This window comes from Meles meles, chromosome 13, assembly GCF_922984935.1.
Source record: "Meles meles chromosome 13, mMelMel3.1 paternal haplotype, whole genome shotgun sequence".
Lineage (NCBI taxonomy): Eukaryota > Metazoa > Chordata > Mammalia > Carnivora > Mustelidae > Meles > Meles meles.
Window position 1 is genome coordinate 47159735 of NC_060078.1, and position 20474 is coordinate 47180208.

Here is a 20474-nt window from a genome sequence, read left to right on the forward strand (position 1 = left end):
TGAACTTACACAATCTAAATGCTGATTCTTTCTGAATATCACAGCTTTAATAGTTCAACTGAATTCCTAAAGAGAACAAAGATCACAATCTAAACATAATTTTCCATCATTTTAGGCAATCATTTAGGCTCTGGCTTTAGGGTTGATATAAAATTCTTGAAGACTGGAGAGGGAGAGAGAAGCATGGTGAGCAGACAATTTCATGTTACCAAAAAAAAAAAAAAAAAAGCCACTACCACTATCTATAAATGCTATCACACATAATGATTATAAAAGAAATTCAGGAGAATGGCTTCTCCAGAGCTCCAACTTTCCCCAGGAATAGACTTTGTACTTACTGTAATGCTTACCCGGTCTCCTGCCAGAACAAATATTTTAATGTAAAATTTAATAAATGGAACTAAAGGTATTATGCCCAATTTAAAATTCCATATTGTGTAAACTATCGATATTAACATAATTGAGTTTGTAAACAATCCATTTGTAGAAGCTAACCTTAGACACTGTATTGACCCAAAATATCTAGTGGGGCTCATCTGCAAAATGAAGCATCAATGCCTGGAATTCATTAAAAGTGTTACATGTTTAATTTCTCCTGCCCTACAGCTCCATTGTCTCGTAAAAATTTTCCTTTGATGTCCCCCACTAAAAGAATTAAAGGAATATTGTAATTGAAATGTCATCAATAATTCACAAGACCCTCCTCCACAGCAATACATCTGATGAAATATTAATTGAGCTCCACAGACTGACAGTCTGCAGAGGAGCACTTGCCTGTAATTTGAACCACGAGTCCTGATCTTGCTGTAGCTCAGACCTGCCAAGAAGGCAATTATCTGGATGGTCTTGCCCAATCCCATTTCATCTCCCAGAATTCCTCCTGCCTGCTGGCAGTGCAATTCCCACAGCCACCTAACACCTGTCTGCTGGTACCTACAACAACAAACACCAACAAGAAAGAGAAAATGGCAAATGGTGGATAATACAGATCATAACAGAAAGTACTCATGAATTAATCATTTGGCTAGGTTCTAGTACCAGTCAGAGAAACATGCCGGATGTGTGTTTTACATGAGTATTATATTTATAAGGTCATACATTTTTGATTATCTAAGCATAAAATCACAAATTTTTCTTTATAGAACATGTTAACACATTTCTAATTAAACGGATAGATGGGGTAATTAGGGACTATTTCATTTCTTTTTCAACATTAGAAATAGCGTGGTAAACAAGCATAAATTTATCTTTTATTCAGTATCTTTCCAGGAAAAAAATCTCAAATATTTTTAGTTATATAAAGTTCCAACATTTTTTCTATGAAAAAGAAGCATTAAGTTTTTCTATCTCAGCAGCATCAAAAAGCAAAAGACAGAACACAATTTACAGCCTATACTGTTGAAAAGTCACTTGGCAATTATATTATCCTTTATAGGAAACATTTAATTGAATTTTAAGGCCATAAACAAGTCTGAATAAAAGGGTTGCTCACAAAATTAGTATATGACAGATGATTCTCTCATATTATTAGCAGATGCAAAAAAGAACAGTTTAAAGACTCAACATTACAAAAAGTCTTTTTAATATTTTAAAGCAGAACTTGATTCAGGGGCTTTATCACAGATACAGAAAGATCAGAGCTATTAAAACTTTGAATAAGGAGGGGCGCCTGGGTGGCTCAGTGGATTAAGCTGCTGCCTTCGGCTCAGGTCATGATCTCAGGGTCCTGGGATCGAGCCCCACATCGGGCTCTCTGCTCAGCGGGGAGCCTGCTCCCCCCTCTCTCTCTGCCTGCCTCTCTGCCTACTTGTGATCTCTCTCTCTGTCAAATAAATAAAGTCTTTAAAAAAAAAAAAAAAACTTTAAATAAGGAGTACAAGACAAAGAAAAATAGTATGTTCCCCTCTAAAAACAAAGTTGGTATTTTCCTTTCTCCATCAATGGCATATTTAATCTATAATCAAAAAGTGAAGGTAAAAAAAGGAATAATGCAAGAAACATTTTGAGAATGAAGGCAAGACAATATCACAGAATGGTATGAAAATTATATGCCAAGTTTAAAAACAAATCTAAGGCAAAAAATATTTAAAAGACCATGAAATCTAAAGTTTTTTTTCTTCCAAAGAAAATATCAAGGCTGATGAGCTTCCCATATTAAACGCAGGTGGTTTTGTTGTTGGTTTACTGGCCTGATATTTGCTCCAGTCTGTGTGGTATGTCAACCTAAAATCTCACTGTGAATACTAGTCCTTGTTGAACTAGTTTTATTTCATCTCTTAATCATGTCTTATAATTAATTTCCCCCAGTAGTTTCCCCAGAATCAATTCCAAAAGTTTACCTCTAGCTGTTGCTATTACTATTGTATAAGGAAAACTTCGAATAAGAATGTTGCTGCTCAGTGGGTTAAGCCTCTACCTTCGGCTCAGGTCATAATCTCAGGGACCTGAGATCGAGCCCCACATCAGGCTCTCTGCTCAGCAGGTAGCCTGCTTCCCCCTCTCTCTCTGCCTGCTGCTCTGCCTACTTGTGCAAATAAATAAATAAATAAATGTGCAAATAAATAAATAAAATCTTAAAAAAAATGTTGCTGCTTATTAAGTTTGCTATTATACACACTGACTATGCATCCTGAAGAAGAGGATTAAAAATCAAAACACAGTAAAGTCTAGTATGGATAAAAATCATTAAATCGAGGAAGAAGTACAAGTTCTATTAACACATGGTACATAATCAGAGAATAATGGCTAACCAACTCCTTAAGAAGTCAACTGCTGAGAAACAAAGGGCCGCATGGTTTGGATAGAGCCTCAAAACCACCCTACATAAAGATGAGCAACCCATTTTACAGTTAGGATATGAAAGCAGACAGAAGTTAAGTAACGTGCCAAAGGTCACACTGTTAGGAAAAAATGAGCAAGCCAGAACTGAAACCCAGAGCCTCTCCTTCCAAAGTGACTCTACTTTGGGGATAATCTTGACCAGCAGTTCTTGATGGGGAATTATTTTGCTCCCTGGGGGACATCGCACAATCCCTGGAGTCATTTTTGGTCGTTCAGACTGGTAAAGTACAATTGTTATCTAGTAGGTAGAGTCTAGAGATGCTGTTCAACATCCTACAATACAAAAAATAGTCCTCACAACAAAATAATTATTCTGTCCAAAATGTCAGCTGTGCTGAGGTGAGAACGCCTGATCTAGACTAAAAGCTGACTGTGAACCACTACACTAGACCAATCTCAGCTGTAGATAATGATATAGTGCAACAAACTGAGGTATGATCAGAAGCATTAAATACTAGTTAATCAACCTCCTTTTACTGAAGTGGAGAACAACTATGGGATCAGCTCCTCCAGGCAGAGTAAGGACCAAAATCTCCCAGAGATCATTCTAGTGTTCCACCACTACAGCACACTGCTTCCCCAACATGGGTCCAATACCTCTTTTTGTTTGGAGTCAATCAACTGAAGGTGGGAAAATCCAGAGAAGCACTTGAGAAACCGTGAAAGGAATAAAAAGTAGCAACCTGCACAGTATCCCAAAGGGAGTTTAGGAGGGCTTTAAGACGGCTGCATCCTATGTGACCCAGGAGAGGCAATAATAGTGTGATGGGTGTCTCCTCCTCCACAAATGTAATCTCCAAGGGCATATGATTGTGTGTTTATAAAATGATTAACACTAAAGAAATGGTTTAAGGAAAATTATCTACTAAGTGGCCCTGTAAGTCACTTCACTACACAGAAATTCCCAATAACTGGGGCATTGTACAAAGATGGCAAGGAGTGACTTTCTTTCTACAATGGCCGTCAAACTGCATCAGCACACTGGCTGGCAGGTGTGTGTCACTGGAGGAGGCAGCGTTAGGGAGCCTGGGTTCTGGTTTTAGCAGTGCCACTGACTGACTTAAGTTTTGTTGTTTTAATTTCCTAATAAATACTGTAAACAATGAAATGCAGGTTACAGAACACAGTTTTCAGAAAATTTGGAAAGCATATAAAAAATTACTCCTTGTAAAGATTTTTTTACAAACTGTTGTACAATAGTAAAAAAATGATGATACTCTGCCTCCCCCATGAGACTGAAGTACACAAAATAACCACAAATAATTGGTATATCTTGGCATTGTCACACTAACCCAAGATTGCATTTGCTAGTGTGGCTAAATGTAAGGTCAAAGATTGAAGTTTGTCATCTGATTGCTAAATTACACAGATGAATGCATTTGCTGGGCAAACTTTCAAAACAGAATTTTAAAAGTTAAACATGACCTTGCAGAAAATAGCACTTAAATGGATAATTGTACCTTCTGACTCCCTTGTGTACAACCATACCCTGTTAATTTAATTCCACAGAGTGCAATGAATACAGCAAAAAATATATCTATGGTTTAATATTAAACTGGCCTGGCTAAAACTTAATCATAAAAGAAAAATGGAAACTTATCAATCCTATTAATTTTTTTCATACCACGAAAGAAAAGAAACAGAAGTTTAATAACACTTATGAAATATTTAAAAACCCACTTTTGAGAAATAAACACAAAATAGTTTCCAGAAATGTGTAATTAAAACAAACTGACATGTATTTATATATATATTTAAATACAACTATATAAACAATATATTTATATATATATACACCTCTACATAAACTACATATTTATACAACTATATAACTACACTACAGAATTAATAGTCAATATGCTGAATCCTATATACTCTTAATAAGCGAAATTTGGTTCTAATAACTGAAATTTCTTTAGCAGAAAACCTCACACTTATACAACAATGCACATTCAACTTGACTTTTGAGGATACATACCAACTTACTACACATCCGGAAGTATCCGTCTTCATTAAATCAATTTAATTTATAATGTGAATATTCCTTTTGTTAGTACAACATTGACACTATTTGGACTGCTCCTTAACAAGCAATCACTTTAGAGATGATAAAAAGAATTGTCAATAAATGTTGTTTACATACCCTTCCATAATTAATTTTCATTGGGAAGAAGCAATAAACAAAGTAGCCACCTCTCTGGGCTACAAAATGATTTGTCTGCAAAAATTACTAGAGCGATTCAGATTTGAGCTTCTACATAGGTCGGCTTCTGTCCCATGATGGCAACCCCGCCAAGATACTTCACATTTTTAGGATTTCAGCTTTCCTGTATATTTAGCAGGATAAATTAACTACTCCCAACTCCTTTTGCCCACCCTCCTCTCATTGAGGTAAAAATTAAAACTATAATATAAGTCCTCTAAGGGAAAATATAAAAAGCATGTTATTTTTAAATAGACATCTTGCACAAGTTTAAGGCATGGCAGACAACCGAATCTATGAAGGAGAATAAGCATAATCATCTCAAAGAAAGAAATTAAACATCCTCCAGCCAATTACCAAGTGATGCTACTAAACGGAAAGTAGCTCTTTAATGGTTTAACTTCCTATATGCAGGCATCAAGAAGCCTCCCTAAAGTATCTTGTTAAGTAAATCCCAGGGGTGATGAGACTAAAGCTGCGCCTCAGTATTTTCATTCATCATGGGAGACTGGCCCAGGCCACGCAGGCTAGCGGCATCTATCACACAGCTTCCGGTTATCTGGAATACTTGGCCACTTCACATATGAAATGGTTTCAAAGAACAACTTAATGCTGAAGGTGTTTGCCTTGATCTTCTCTTTTGACATTAGAACAAGATCTACATAAAATATTTACATGCACATTTGGTCAGCTCAAAAGTATTATACCCTTAGGTACAATATAAAACACTCAAACTACTCTCAATAGTTTTTATTTCTACACAGAAGAAAAAAAAAACACCCCAATATTGATTTTAATATACAGCTCTTCTGACTTAATTCATCTGACTTAAGAAATTAAGAGGTTTGGTCCCTTAGAATCACTAAGAACAAAAAAATAATTCAGTGTAGATGGCTTTTAAATGTGTTGCTTCAGCCGGCCGAGACAGGTCCACATAGACTCACCAGATTCCAAACGTGCCCCATGTGCACTTTAGTCAATTTATTATCATCTACTTTTAATGAGCAGCACGTGGCTAAAATTTCATTTGACAGTATCTATATTTGCAATGAATTGCTGCAAGTACCTAAGGGCCCATAGGTAACTACTGTGTCATATCTAAAACACCAATTTGTACACAACGGCTTGATGACAGATATAAAGGAAAGAACACAGACACATACTTAAAAAGCTTTTTGAACAGAAAACCTGGCATTTTAAAATCATCAAACTCTGCATCGCTCTCCTCAGAATCGTCTTCCAGCTTCAGAGACTTCTCTTTGTCCCGCAGCCTCAGCTTATTCCATCTCCTACCATGAAAATAAAAATCATATTTCCATTACTTTGGTTACAAGACAGATTAAAATATAGTTCTAGATAATGCACAGGAATAAGAAGGAAATTACAATGGTCTTTTAGCTTTCTGCTACTGTCATTACCCGAAACACTGATAGTCAAAGAAAAAAAATTCTCTTTTCCTTCCTTCCTTCCTTTTCAACTCAATTCTTCTTTGAATTATTACATCTGCTTTAGAAATATTTCTGTAAGGTCCCATTTCATTATCAAAACTACTTGTGCTTCTTCTGACTTTACCCTGAGGGGAAATTTCTCTGCTACTTCCTAAGATATATGAATTTAATTCCAGAAAAGATTCAGTGAAAATTTCAATATAACTAAGTACCTCCAAAATGGCAATATAACAAAAAATAGATTTTATTTATCATTATTATTTCTGTGCTAAAGACATGATAGTCATAGCATAAAACAGCATAGTACCTTGATCATAAAGCAAATTGTGTCAAAATTGCTATATATCAGATTAACATACTGTTTACTTAATGGGGGGGCATCACCAATATCAAAGGACTGATAAGTAAACAGCTGAGAAAAAAATGTGCTCACTAAATGAAATCTAAGTTATAAATTTAGTAATGTGATGCTTTTCAGATATAAAATGAGAGTTTACATTTCAGAGAGGTGATACCATGTATATATACCAGAAGAAATGTCTAAAGATCTGAAAGTCTTAATAAAGACACACTGAGGTTTTTGGGAAGATATAGTCATTTAAACAGACTAATCCTGCATCCAAATAACTACATAATGGACACTAGTGTCATCAGTTAATATGTGTGTGTGTGTGTATGTGTGTGCTGTGTGTACGATTTACACACACACACACACACACAAACTCAAGAGCTTCACATTCCATTTACTTCCAAAATAAAAGAATGACCTTTCTCAGTATGCATGCAGCTCACAGTGTGAATTTCACAAAATGGTGGTAATGGAATAAAGCAATACAGATAAATGCCAAACCTCACAGGAGGGGGATGAGAACAGCAACATGTATGAGAAGACATGTAACTGCCACTGATGACACAAGAACACTAAGAGAATGTGTGAGGGAAGGTAAAATGAGAAAATGGAAGGATAGTGTCATACATGCTGCCTGGTTAGACCAATGGTGTTTTCCAGTATCAATGACCACACCAGCACAGAGGCCAACTACAAGAGCAACAGGCAACCCCATTGGGGTAGCTGCCGGAGGACCTTAAAGCACGTCCTCCAATAGAGTCTTGCCTTGAGAATGTCAGCTCTTCACAGGAACAAAAGGAAGGGCTACCTGAGGTCTAACTATAATCGATAAGGAAGAAGTCGCTGGTGATCTGCAGCTGCTTCTCAGGCTACTAAGAGTCCCTATAAATAAGCACTGTTGGTAATTTCCAGAGAAGAACAGCTAACGTAAGAGGCAGTACATAACCAAGTCTAAGAAAATAGCTACATATAACCATGAGATAGTCTTTTTGTATAAAATATTTAATGACCTTTCTGTGCTTAACTTCTAAAGGCAATCTCTTCCTCCCTTTTTTTTTCTTCCTTAAAAATTATCTCCGTGCAACTGACGAAATGAAGTACCCTTCATTTGAGTTACATGTGATGGTACACAGACGTGGTTCCCAACCAGGGGCAGTCTGGCCATCCTCCCCACCCCCAGGGTAATCTGACCATGTCTAGAGACATATTTGGTTGTTACAACAGCTGTGGGGAGGGGGATATGCTACTAGCATCCAGCAGGTGGAGGCCAGGGATGCTGCTAAAAACTCTACAATGTACAAGCCAGGCCTCCACAACAAAATGTAATCTGCTCTCAGATGTCCATAGTGCCAAGGCTGAAAAACCCTGGTGTGTAAGCAGACCCGCTACTGAAACTTAGAAACCAAAATGACGTACATACATTTTCCTGGTGTATATATCTGGGTTCTTGCTACCTTCTATCTGATTTAGTAAGCAAACAATTTCACATAATAAGATATTCCTCAGTATCCAAACTCCTTACCATCAGAACTCAAAACCAAACATCTGCAAAACAAAAGATACTTGTATTTAGCAATTTTATGACTAATACAAAACTCAGAAGAATCACAAAAACTACCATTATCCGCTTAAAAATACTCCATTTTGCAATTATGCAAAGATGATTTTACAGGAAGAAAAAGAAAAACACCAGAAAATACTGTTAGAAGTTTGGCATAAAGTCAGTAAATATTTTGCATAAAGAGTATCACACATTAAACTCCATTGATAGATGATAGCTATTTCCTCAGACTCAGCCAGTGTCTTTGTGGCTGTTCAATTTCCCACTGCATTACTCTGAATCAACAGGGTTTCAGCTTCCTCCTTCTCCTCCCTTCTAAAATCTTCAGGCATCATGTCACCACAGAACACAGCACCTAGGAAACCACACAAGCCACTGCAGAAATGATTGCATTCCAATGCCTTCCGCTTCATAAAGATGAGAAGAAGCCAAACATTTATTCAGTCTGGCTAAAGGATGACTAAAGGTGGTAGGGAAAAATCATTATTGCCTACAAGCATCTGTACCACTGTGAAGACAAATCGCCCCAGTAGAATCATATACACATATTAGAGACAGAAAATACCAGGGTTATAAAACCGCATGCATATGCGGCTCGGGCTAAGACATCCTTCTGTTATATAAAGCAGGAATTCCTCATGTGGCTTGTAGCCAAAACAGACCTCTGACCACCTAAATAACACCCACCGAGGCAGTGCAGCACCGAGTGCCGACAGACAAGAAGGACGCCGTGGCAGACCGGGGAGGTGGAGGAGCGCCGGATTCACCTGAATCGAGAGAAACAGATGCCCTTCCCATCCAAGATGGGATCCAAGAAGTTGCTCTCTTTTGTGTGCTTAACCGCTTGTCCTGCAGCCTGGCGGGCTGAGCGATCTGTCTGGCCAGCAGGTGTGAAGAGATCTCTGCGCTATGAATAAACTGGGTCTGACGCATGGCATCGGCACAAGCCAAAACCTGCAAAGCCTGTACCCAGACGGTCTAGAATCAAGTCCTGACTGCTTATCAGTTCTTTAACCCTCAGCAAGTCACTCAGCCTCTATGGCACCTACCTTTCCTCACGTGTGAGGAGGGGAGAACAGTGGCATGTACTTCCCCAGATGTAGGGAGGATTAAATGAGGTGTCACATGAAAGCACTTAGCATGAGCCGAGACTGTAAGTACTCAACGAATAAACACACTGTTCTGCATAATCACATCTGCTCACTGAAATCCTCACCCAAGCTCACACATGACCCTCACAGGCTGGTACTGTTACTCTGTTCCTGAGAAGAGAAGGAAGTGGAAGCAGTATGCCTACAATACAATCCACCCGCGATAAACCAATGCACCATAAGGCCTGACAGAACGACCTGAACACGTACATTTGAGCAAAAACCACGCTTGTGAATCAAATGGATGCTCAGAAAATTGTTATGAATAATGTGATCTCTGATCACTGTGAGTAAACACACCTTCCCATCAGAAGGTCCCTGCTGGAACACCTTCATTTTAAAATTCTGTAGTAGGCGCGTAAACAGGGAGCTGTCATGAAGTATGGCTGCCTTCAAACTGACAGCAACAAAAAAACAGATACAGAAAGACTTAAAATTGGTTGGGGGTGGGTGAAGATTAAGATCTGGACCCCAGTGATTTAAAATCATAAAAATCAGATACGGTCCCAGAATGCCTAAATTCTGTTATTTCAACAAATAAGCTAGATAATGGATTTTAAAAGTGGAAGGGGACAGTCAATATTTACATTTTGGAAAAGAAAAGAACAACTTCATATTTTCTGTGCTCTCGCTTAAAGACCTCCACACATGTCATCGTCACAGCTGCAGCCACATAAAAGCAAGTGGGCCCGGTGTTCCCTGGCAGCGTCTCTAACTTCACATGCCTGCCATCATCAGCCCGCTAGCGACTCCACTGGCAGCCACTTAGAAAAGAACCCAGCAATAAACATAAACTTACAATTCCAATCAGATGCAGGCAGAGAAACTGCTCCCGGCTTGGCTACATTCGTGCAAGAACGAGAACCTGGCCCAGGCTGTGGGGCCTGGGGCTGAGACCACAATAACGATCTATCAGAAGCAACTCAGACCTAGGGCCGGGCCGCCGGCAACAATGCTCGGCATAACCAGTTGAACCGTACCAGGAACTACACTTCCTCCAGGTGTCACACCACCTTGTCAATGGAACCTTAAGAATACACCTGGCAGCTAGCTGCCACCATTTCAACTTATTTTCAAAGGAAAATTTCCAGAATGCCAAGGATGTTCAAAATACCTAAGTGGGAAAACACAGCTAGCTATCATTATGCCACTGCCTCGTGGTTTCCTCCTTCCTGTGCCATCTGTATTCTTGTACTGTCCCCAGCCTCCCTCCCGCAAACACACACATCCACCCCCCCCCCCCCCATGGAGTCTTCAGAGCTCCGCTCAGGCAGTGCCTTCAGAGGAGGAGCCCCTCTCTGACCAGCATGAGTTAGGTGACCTGTCCTCCAGGTTCTTCTTAACCCCTCGGCACCACGGACACACCTGGAGTTTCTACTAGAGCACTCACCAAGTGTTCAGCATCATTTGAAAACCATATCTATCTCCTCCATTAGACTGGGAGCCACATGAGCCCAGAGACTGTTTTGGTCATTTTCATACCTCTAGAGACCAGTATGGTTCACCTTAACACAGATACTCAGTAAATGCTGCATGAATCAATGAATGACGTTCAGAGTTGGGCTGGAGATAAGGAAGATAAGAAAGATACCAGGGACAGAAGCATGGCTCGAGAATAGTCGAAGTAGGTCATTTAAAAATGGGTTCAAGAATCCTCCTGTTCTGTCTCATTTACAGCCTACCTCCTGCTGCATTCCTCCTCTTTCCACACATATGTTAAGGTACTATTCCAAGATTAATCCACTGGACAAACATGGTTAAGGTCCACAATAAAGAATAAGACATAGCAAGGACAAAATCAGAGAAATTCTCAATTTTATTAAAAAAAAGAGAGAGAGAGAGAGAAAAGAACAAGAGAGGAAGCTCATTATATTGAGTAATAAAAATTTTTTAAGTTATTTTCAAGTCCTGAGTTCTGTTTTTTGGCATTTTGAGCAGATTTACTTTGCAACAACACAGGTTTCTACACGCTAGTCCTTGGGAGGAATCAGGAACCCTGAGCTGGGGTCCAAGCTTCCCTAGGACAGGTGGAAAAGGGAGGGTAAAAGATTCAACTTTTTTTTTTTTTTAGATTTTATTTATTTATTCAACAGAGATTACAAGTAGGCAGAGAGAGAGGGGGGAAGCAGGCTCCCCGCTGAGCAGAGAGCCCGATGTGGGGCTCGATCCCAGGACCCTGAGATCATGACCTGAGCCAAAGGCAGAGGCTTCAACCCACTGAGCCACCCAGACGCCCGCCCCTCAACTTTTTTTAATGAAAGAATTTATCTTCTGACAGAGGGGGAAAAAAATTTAACTAGCCCTAAACTACAGTGACATTACTAGAAAAGAAATAATGCTTTTGATGGTCCCACCTTCATCTTTTTCTTTAATCTACACATGTAATAGTCACAGCTGCAACCAAATAAAATGAAGTATGTTAGTCACTGGGGAGATTTTCTAACTCTGATAGTTTCTCAGACTTCGGTGGCAGCCACTGGAGGAGAACCCAGTAAAAAAAACTCAGATTTCAGAGTCCCACTAAGAAGTGAAAACTAGATGTGGGCTGAGAGCTAAATTTCAGGTCTATAACTGGCAAGGGGCGATCTAAACTTTAGAAATATCATTCAGGGTCACCTGGGTCCTGGGATAGAACCCCGAGGTGGGCTCACTGCTCAGCAGGGATCCTGCTTCCCTTCCTCTCCCTCTCTGTCTGCCTCTCTGCCTGCTTGTGATCTCTGTCAAACAAGTAAATAAAATCTTTAAAAAAAAGAAAAGAAAAGAAAGATATATCATTCAACATCACTGCATTTGTCTCCTCCACCAAGAAAGGAGCCAAATAAGAGGTTCTCACAGCACTACATGATAATATATGTACTACACCCTTTGGAAACTACTTATTTTTTTACACTGCATACATGCCAGACCCCATCTCACAATTAATTATTGGCAGGAGATTATACAAAAAGGTAAAACTGAAACATTTTAGTTAATTATAGGTTAAACAGGAATAAAAAATAACAACTGTGAAAACACCTACTGCAATCTTGGGCAGGCAGGAGTCAGACGTAGCCCCCAAGTCTAGAAGGCCCCCATGCTAGTCCACCCATGCCATCAGCCAAGAATAAGATTATCACAGACCACTTGGGGAATGATGTCCTGCTCATCTAGGTCAGCAAGGAGTATGGAAATTAAGCCTTACAAGACACAACAGAATAATCCAGAACACCGACCTGAGAACAGAGAACACCGTGAGGAACCCAAGTGTAAGCCTGACTTACACACACTTATAACAGACCACGAGGCTAAGAAACTTGAAGAGTGCCCCCTGGGCAGAGGTCTAGTGCCCCCTAGTGCATTCAAAGGAGAAATAACTTTTTTATTTCTCCCCAAACTGGATAATGTGCTCCTATTTGTGCAGCTATTTTATCAGTAAGTGGACCTTATCGTGTTAATAAAAAAATGTGAAAGAGGTAAGAAAAGCCTGACATTAATAAAACTTAACTATTATAATAGCTAATGATCTGGCTATGCATACTAATACCAACTGTAAACTGCCTTTTACTTTGGGAAGAGGACACCTTTTCGTATATATCAATATATATGGGCTCTTCTTCATGATTCTCACAGACCTTCTTACTGGCTTGAAGAAATCCTTGTAGCAAATGTTTTAGCTAGTGGGCATGCAAATAAGAATAGCTAGACTTACTGAGTGCCTGACATGCCCAATAGCTTAGATATATTATCTTTTACAATCCTCACACCATCCCTGAACAACAAAGTACTGTTACAATCCCCATTTTGCAGATGAAGAGATGTAGAAAATCTCACAGCTACTAGGTAAGGCTCTGGCATTTGATTCCATGGCCTGCAATTTCTAACCCCTATGTTACATACCACCTCCTAAGTAACACTTGCTGGCTCTAGACCAGCTGTGTTTTGGGAAATTACACATACAAACATCCATATCATATATATATGTGTGTGTGTATATGTGTGTGCGCACGCATGCGTGTGTGTGTGTTTTTAATTTAGAGTCAGAAAACAAATATCAAGTCATAATAAGAATCGTTACCAATGTTCACTGTGTGCTGGGTACTGTTTTAAGCAATTTACCAGTATTAATTCATTTAATCCTTACAAACCCTATGAAGCAGATACTATTTTTAATCTTTTTTTCACAGCTGAAATAGGCAGGGAGAGGGTGAAGTAGCCTGGCCAAGATCACCAACATGAAGATTCAAACCCAGATAATCGGCCCCCAGAGTCTGTACTCCTGTTACATATCTTGCCTCTCAAAAATATTTTTTCAAACCACTTCTTTTCTCATACTGTGAGCTAAAGAATCAATACTCGCCTCTTTAAGTACTAAACAAGGAAAACAACTGTACAAGAGCAAACAAATTTCTAAAGCTTCAATTCAAATTTGTCTCAAAAGATGTCCTTCCCTACCTCAGTACTGCACAGAGTGAGTCAAAACTCATTCTTCATGGCACACTTGCCAACCCTGTCAAGTAACACTAAAGTCAGCTTAGCAATTCCTTTCACTACAAATAACCTGGGCTGAACAAACTCACAGGATACATTTAATAAACAGACAAAACAGTGCCTATACCAACTCACAAAAGAGGCAAAATATACCGAACAATAAGAACTGTCAACTATCAGTAGCTTCAGGTCATACAGTAATCAAATATACGTGCCCATTCCAAAGCTTCAAGGAAGTCATATACTGAGCTGCTTGAAATTCAAAAGTGACCTAACTGCTCTGCCTTCATCTTCACATTGCAAGGGCCACCAGGCTCAGAGTTTGGATCTGCACTGTGAGGAAAAAGCCACACACCGTATAGTTAAATCATTCTCAATATGGGGTGAAATTTCAATCTCGGGCTCATTCTCCACTACTGCAATATCCAAGAAAGAAATTCTACAACAGAAGCACAATGAGCACAATTTGATTTTTGAAAATATATTCAAGGCACCAAGCTGGGTATTTAATATTGTTTGCTTTTCTGTAGTGCGGTAGGTTTTCTATTTCAGACAGCTAAGAATCCCTTACAGATTAGTCTAATTTGCTAAATTGAGATACTCAGTGTTTTACTTTTCTTATCTGCCTTTTTATGGTCTATCTGGGTGGACTTAATTGGCACATGTGAGCAGATGAAATACCCTCAGTTAGGAGTCCAGATCTCACAGAGTAAATTAAGACTGATGCACACAATTAGGCGCTGGAGCTGGGAACGAGAGGTGTGTGCAGAGCACGAAGCAGAATTAGTCTTCATTTGTGTCTCAGCTTAGTCATTTAAAAGAAGCCAAGATTCTCTCTGAGAAAGCTCTGTAAGGGAGTAACTTTTTCTTCTCTCTCTAAAATACAGACTCCTGGGGGGGGGGGGGGGAGAACATGGGTTTATTTCCTGAGAAATTAACTCCCAGAAACTGATGATAAGACCAATCTTCAAATCATTAGGTTTCTTGATCAAATTAGGTTTAGGTTTTTTAATCAAATTTACATTAAACTTCTAATAAATTCAGATTTTAGAGAACAAATGATTTTTTTTAAAAGTTACAAGCTCTGCAATGTAATCTGGCCTTCCCGAATGTGCTAAATCATCATCCAAGGCAAACAAAGATCCAATTAAAGAATAAATGAGACAATCGCAGTGCAAAGGGAGCCAGCTCTGGGCAAAGAGAAGGCGGCTCTGGGAGGACAACAAGATGGAGACACGCAGCTAGGAGAGTGGTTCTAGGAGGCATGGCCTCCTAGGAACGGGACCCACAGAAAGTGTGGCAGTGGTCCCCATCGAGTGATGGAAGAACCCTGCTGCTGAAGCAATGCTCTTCTCAGTCCATTGTACTGACCAAGCTGATAATCACTCCTGCCTGTCCCAATTCCCTTCAGACCCCCTCCCCTTCCCCCAGCCTTCTCTGTCTATGCTCTCTTGGGCAAATTATGTCGGCTTTCTGCGCTCAGTTCCTAGTTCCTCGGGGTTGTGAGGATTAAACCAACAAGCCCACTTGACATGAAGCACTGCCAAGTACTATGCATTCAGTGATGCTAGCTAAAGTTGTTCTCAGAGAACCTCCTTCCCTCCCTCACATGCCACCCTTGCTCAGGCCATCAAAGCCTCCAAATTTCCAAACCCAAGAGACTTTTTTCAACATTTATCCCACTTGGCTTGAACCCTGTAAGCATCTGAAAACACTGACAGCCTTTCTCTTCTCAGTCTCTTTTTCTTTTTCTCTTCATGTATATACAGCCAAACCCTCCAAACCAGGATCCAACTTACCCCTGGCCACAGGGGCCCAGTGCTCAGGAGGAAGGACAACGGAGATACTGTTTACTCAGATGATTAAGCCGTGCAGTGTGAAGACACTGTGTAAGATTTACAAAATGAATGGAGCCATTCAAAGTTAGTCACATATAATAAAGTAAAATTTTAAAAAGGGGGGGGGCTGAAAAGAAAAATCTTTAAGGTTTAAAGACATTTTATTAAATGGATTAGAATCCAGTTACACCAACAGGCATCATGACTACAGATGCAGGTTATACAGGATATGACACAAAACCTATCCCCATCCACACCACATCTGTCAAGTCTTCTAGACTCCCTTCAATCTCCCCAAGTCCCCATCCAAGTGGCTTAGGTTTTTGGTTGTTTCCATCACAGCGAGGTGGAGGCAGCTATGTACTGATTCTTGGCGCCACCTTGTGGTCACATCTAGATATAGCACATTCCATCCAATCCCACAAACGGAAGGAAAATGACATTTACACAACTCTGTCCTGGCTTCAAATTCCAGCTCTATCTCTTAACAGTGAGATCACAGGCAAGTTGATCAACTGAACACATGATCAAATGTTTGAACCGCTTACTATAATTTTAATAACTGAAAGATATGTATGCACAGGATCAAAACCTAGAATGAAATGTAGACAAATAACACGAAAAATAGAGATGTAAGTAGTTATTTCATCTTAATGTTATCATAAGTTCACTATTTAAAAAAAACAAGGAATCATCAGAAGTGCAAGGTGGGGAGTGTGGAAAGCCTTCAAACCATTCACAGGGAGCAACTCAAATCGGTTTCAGGCTGTGACCTCTGCAGCTTGGTCCAGAGGACCTGATAATCTGAGAAGACTTAGGCACCACCTACTCAAGAGTCTGGGAAATCTACTGCCACTCACTGAGGTGGCAGTGGAATGCGGGAGGGGGCAGATTTATTCCAGTAGCAATACCAAACTGAGTCTGGGCTAGAGTAGGGGAAAAAAGCATTTCATTTTCAAACCCCAACATCCTTACCCACAGTTCTTTCCAACAGCCTCAAGGGCTTCCTCAGTGGGAACACAGTAAGGGCCTGTAATGATGAGGAATGCCACCAACGTCACCTCAGAATCAGCGGGAGCTCAGTCAATGCACCCACGCAGTGCCCAGCTCCTCCCACCCATGACTTGCAGCCTCAGACGCTCCAGGCTGAGTCCGGAAGATGCTTTCCAGGTGATTCTGAAGCATGTGCTCTGATAGGAAGGAAATGATCTATTACGTACAGCAAGTAGCTGAACGAACTAACCTCAAAGTTCCCCTTCAAGCCCTCCCCTATGTAAACAAACTTGTGCAGAGTATATATAAAGGATTTTAGAGAAACAAATACAAACTGAATCTGCCAAAAGCCACTACCTCAAAAAGGAAAACAGTATATAAAATCTATTCATACACAACACATACTTCCCAAACTGGACAGAGCATCAAACCACCTAGAAAAGCTTTTAAATATTACTGCTTGGTAGCCCCACACTAGCCTTCTTGAATCAGCACCTCCAACGGCAGGGCTCCCAGGTGGTTCTGCAGATTCAGGCCATGGCAGGGGAACCTCTGCTTTAGTCTACACTCACTGCCAAGGAAATACAGCCCATCAGGTTAGCAACTTAAATAATAACATCTGGCAAACAGAAACAGAAGAGCTTCAGGGTATGGGTTTAATTCAAAGGCTAAACACTAGCCCTACTTGTGCCAGCAGGAGACAACGCATATTTGGAAATGCATCCTCTCACTCAGGATGGAACCTGACCTACAGCCCAAGCCTGACCCAAGCAGTGCTGACCGCTGCCAGAGAAGGAGGCCAGAGTTGGTGGCATTTTTTGTTTGTGCTGTATCTCAAGGCTGGCAAACAGCTGGCATGAAGGCTGCTGCTTCCCCCAGACCCCAGTGCCCATGGCAGAGACCACTAATGGACTGCGCCACTCTTTCCCGAAGAGTCCAAACAGGGTCTCAGTTTCCCCCCCGAACAGACTGCCACTACCCAAGATGGGAATTGTTCGGCAAGGTGAGGGCCTGTGCCTGGACTGTCTTGTGGCGGATGGCTTAGAAGCCAGGCATCTGTGCACACCACGGTGACTACCCCACCAATCCAAATGAGAAATAATGTGCCTCCAAAGCAAGTATTTTCCCTCTCAGTAACCTGCACCCTAAGGTCTATTTCAAAATATCTGAACTACTCAATAGACAAGGCCCTATGCCGGAATGAATCTCCTCCCCAAAGTCTTCCCTGTCTGAATTCATTATTCCCTTCACACTGGGCCTACTAGTGCCTGTGTCCCCTAATAAAAGATCACAAATTCCTTGCTGGAAACCCTAGTCCTGGTCCTAGAGCACACATATGCATTCATTGAGCAATAACAAGGAGGAAACAATGGGAGCTGCCTCCTATCTAACCTGGAAATCAATCAGGAACACTGAGGTAACAAGGACTGCTGATCTTTGATCACCTTGAGGAGAAAGGTGCACATATGTCTGGTCTTCTAGGCCACCCTGTTCAGCCTGTTCTGGCTGTACAGATTGGATGAGTTAAGTGACATGTAAGTATTCACCAGGGATACCTAACGTTCAATCACTGAATGTGTGTCATTCCTATTATTTGGCTCCTGGAGCTCCCGGACCCTAGTGTTGTAAAGCAGCAGTGTATTTTAAGAAAAGCTAACCCTCACAACTAAAAGCAATACCCTAATAGATACTCTGCTGCTACAAAATGAAAATTAGAAAATCATGGATGTTTTCTAGGCTCTGCATACTAAGGACATCAGTAAGAACCAACAGAATAGGTACTTCTAAGAACTAGCTCATCCGTCCTGGTACATTATCAGAGGTATGAAAATCAGAAACACCACTAAGGACACAGACTGCCTCCAAATGCAACTCAGTAAAGAGAAGCAGGATACAAATGTGGAAAGGGAAAAATATATGGGCAGTTTAAAACAATGGGTAACACTTCCAAGACTGTTCTGAGGTCTTGGGCTAAGTCAGAGAAAGTAGGATCCTAAGTGCTATTATCCTATTCCAGAAAAGGTTAAGCTCTAGAGAAGGCTTGACAGGAAATTCCCACTTGGCAATAGCTAAAAACAATGATACATAGTTGGGACTAAGCTAGAGCTAAGGAAAGAACTCTGACTCTCCAGCTGAGAGAATAAAGGGGTTAAGATCTCTAGGAATGACTCACTTTCACTTCTAAGCATCACAATGCTCTAAATGAGCATAATAATTAACAGGGCTATAACCAATACAAGAAAGCACCTGGCCTAGGTACATATTCTTAAGTTCTAACCATAAAGGAAAACTCATTTTCTATGTTGCAAACTCTATGGGACTTTATTCTGATCATGTCACCAAACCACTGCTAAAATAAGGGAGCCTGAAGTCTTTTTTGTTTTTGTTTTGCTGTTGTTCATTACGATTTCAGTATGTACACAAAGATCAGCAACAAGCAACAAAATAAAAAAGCAACTGGCAGTTCTAAAATGTTCTTAATGCTTCTCAGACCCAGCCTTTTCTTTTACCATCCCCCAAACCACAGAGTACCAAAGGAGATGTCATACAAACATTTCAATGTGTTATCTGCAGTTTAACAGCCTTAATAACTGTAGCCATAAAATTTTAAAAGCTATAGTATTTTGGTGGCAATTAGAGTTATTGATATTTCTGAAATTCATTTGAGATTTTACTGTAACTTCAGCAAAAAACTGGCTTTGATATGGCTTTGGGAGTAACTGTTCTATAGTCTTGAGATTATTCAGAAAAACGTGTTGCCATGAATTTAAACTAAACCCGTATTTAAAATTCAATCAAAATAAACCACTTCTGCTCAAGATACTAATACATTTAAAATAAATATTGAATGAGAAGAAAACATTGTTCCATTTACAATCAATAGGTTATTAACACTTTCATTAATTCTACAGTTAGTTAAGAGACTGACAGTGCTCAAGGTTCAGCCATATCCCTCAAACAGCTCTACAGATATTAAATGCACAAAATAAGTTAAAGTTGCAATGAGAAGTAACAAATATAAGTCACTCCTCAACTATGCTACACGTGGTCTACCACAGTGTGAGTGTAACAGCTCTCAAGAACCGGATTCAGGTCACAGGTCCTCAAGCTCTTTGTGAAAAGAACTGTGCCACATCTGCTTTTAAAAGACTAGATAATGGGGGCGCCTGAGTGGCTCAGTGGGTTAAAGCCTCTGCCTTCGGCTCAGGTCATGATCTCAGGATCCTGGGATCGAGCCCTGCATCAGGCTCTCTGCTCAGCGGGGAGCCTGCTTCCTCCTCCTTCCCTCTCTCTCTCTGCTGCCTCTCTGCCTACTTGTGATCTCTGTCTGTCAAATAAATAAATAAATCTTTAAAAAATAAAAATAAAAAAAAATAAAGACTAGATAATGTATGTGATAGTCTGGGTGTGGGGCATCAGTTCTAAACAGAAGGAAAAAGTTATCAGGACAGTCTGCACTCACGAAGGTCAATGGAAAGCTACCAGAAACACGATAAATGAGGTCTCCCTACCTAGAAAACAAGAAAAAACTATTGAGGACTGGAAAAAAGCCAGCCTGGGAGCAAATACTTAAAAATGAATCCGTTAAACAGATTCCCTTTCCCTTGGGCCTTCTTAGTGCT

At 40.1% G+C, this 20474-nt stretch overlaps 1 protein-coding gene across 4 annotated transcripts in view; it reads right to left on the minus strand.

Moving 5' to 3' along the window:
• The window catches only part of ERCC6 (ERCC excision repair 6, chromatin remodeling factor), a 72614-nt gene that overhangs the window by 38776 nt on the left and 13364 nt on the right, over positions 1–20474 (minus strand). For all 4 annotated transcript variants that reach the window (XM_046027037.1, XM_046027038.1, XM_046027036.1 and 1 more), the window contains 2 exons: positions 6208–6333; positions 775–933 (listed from right to left, as the gene is read on the minus strand). In XM_046027037.1, coding sequence (XP_045882993.1) covers positions 775–933; positions 6208–6333 — 285 coding nt within the window. The remainder of the gene's footprint in view (positions 1–774; positions 934–6207; positions 6334–20474) is intronic.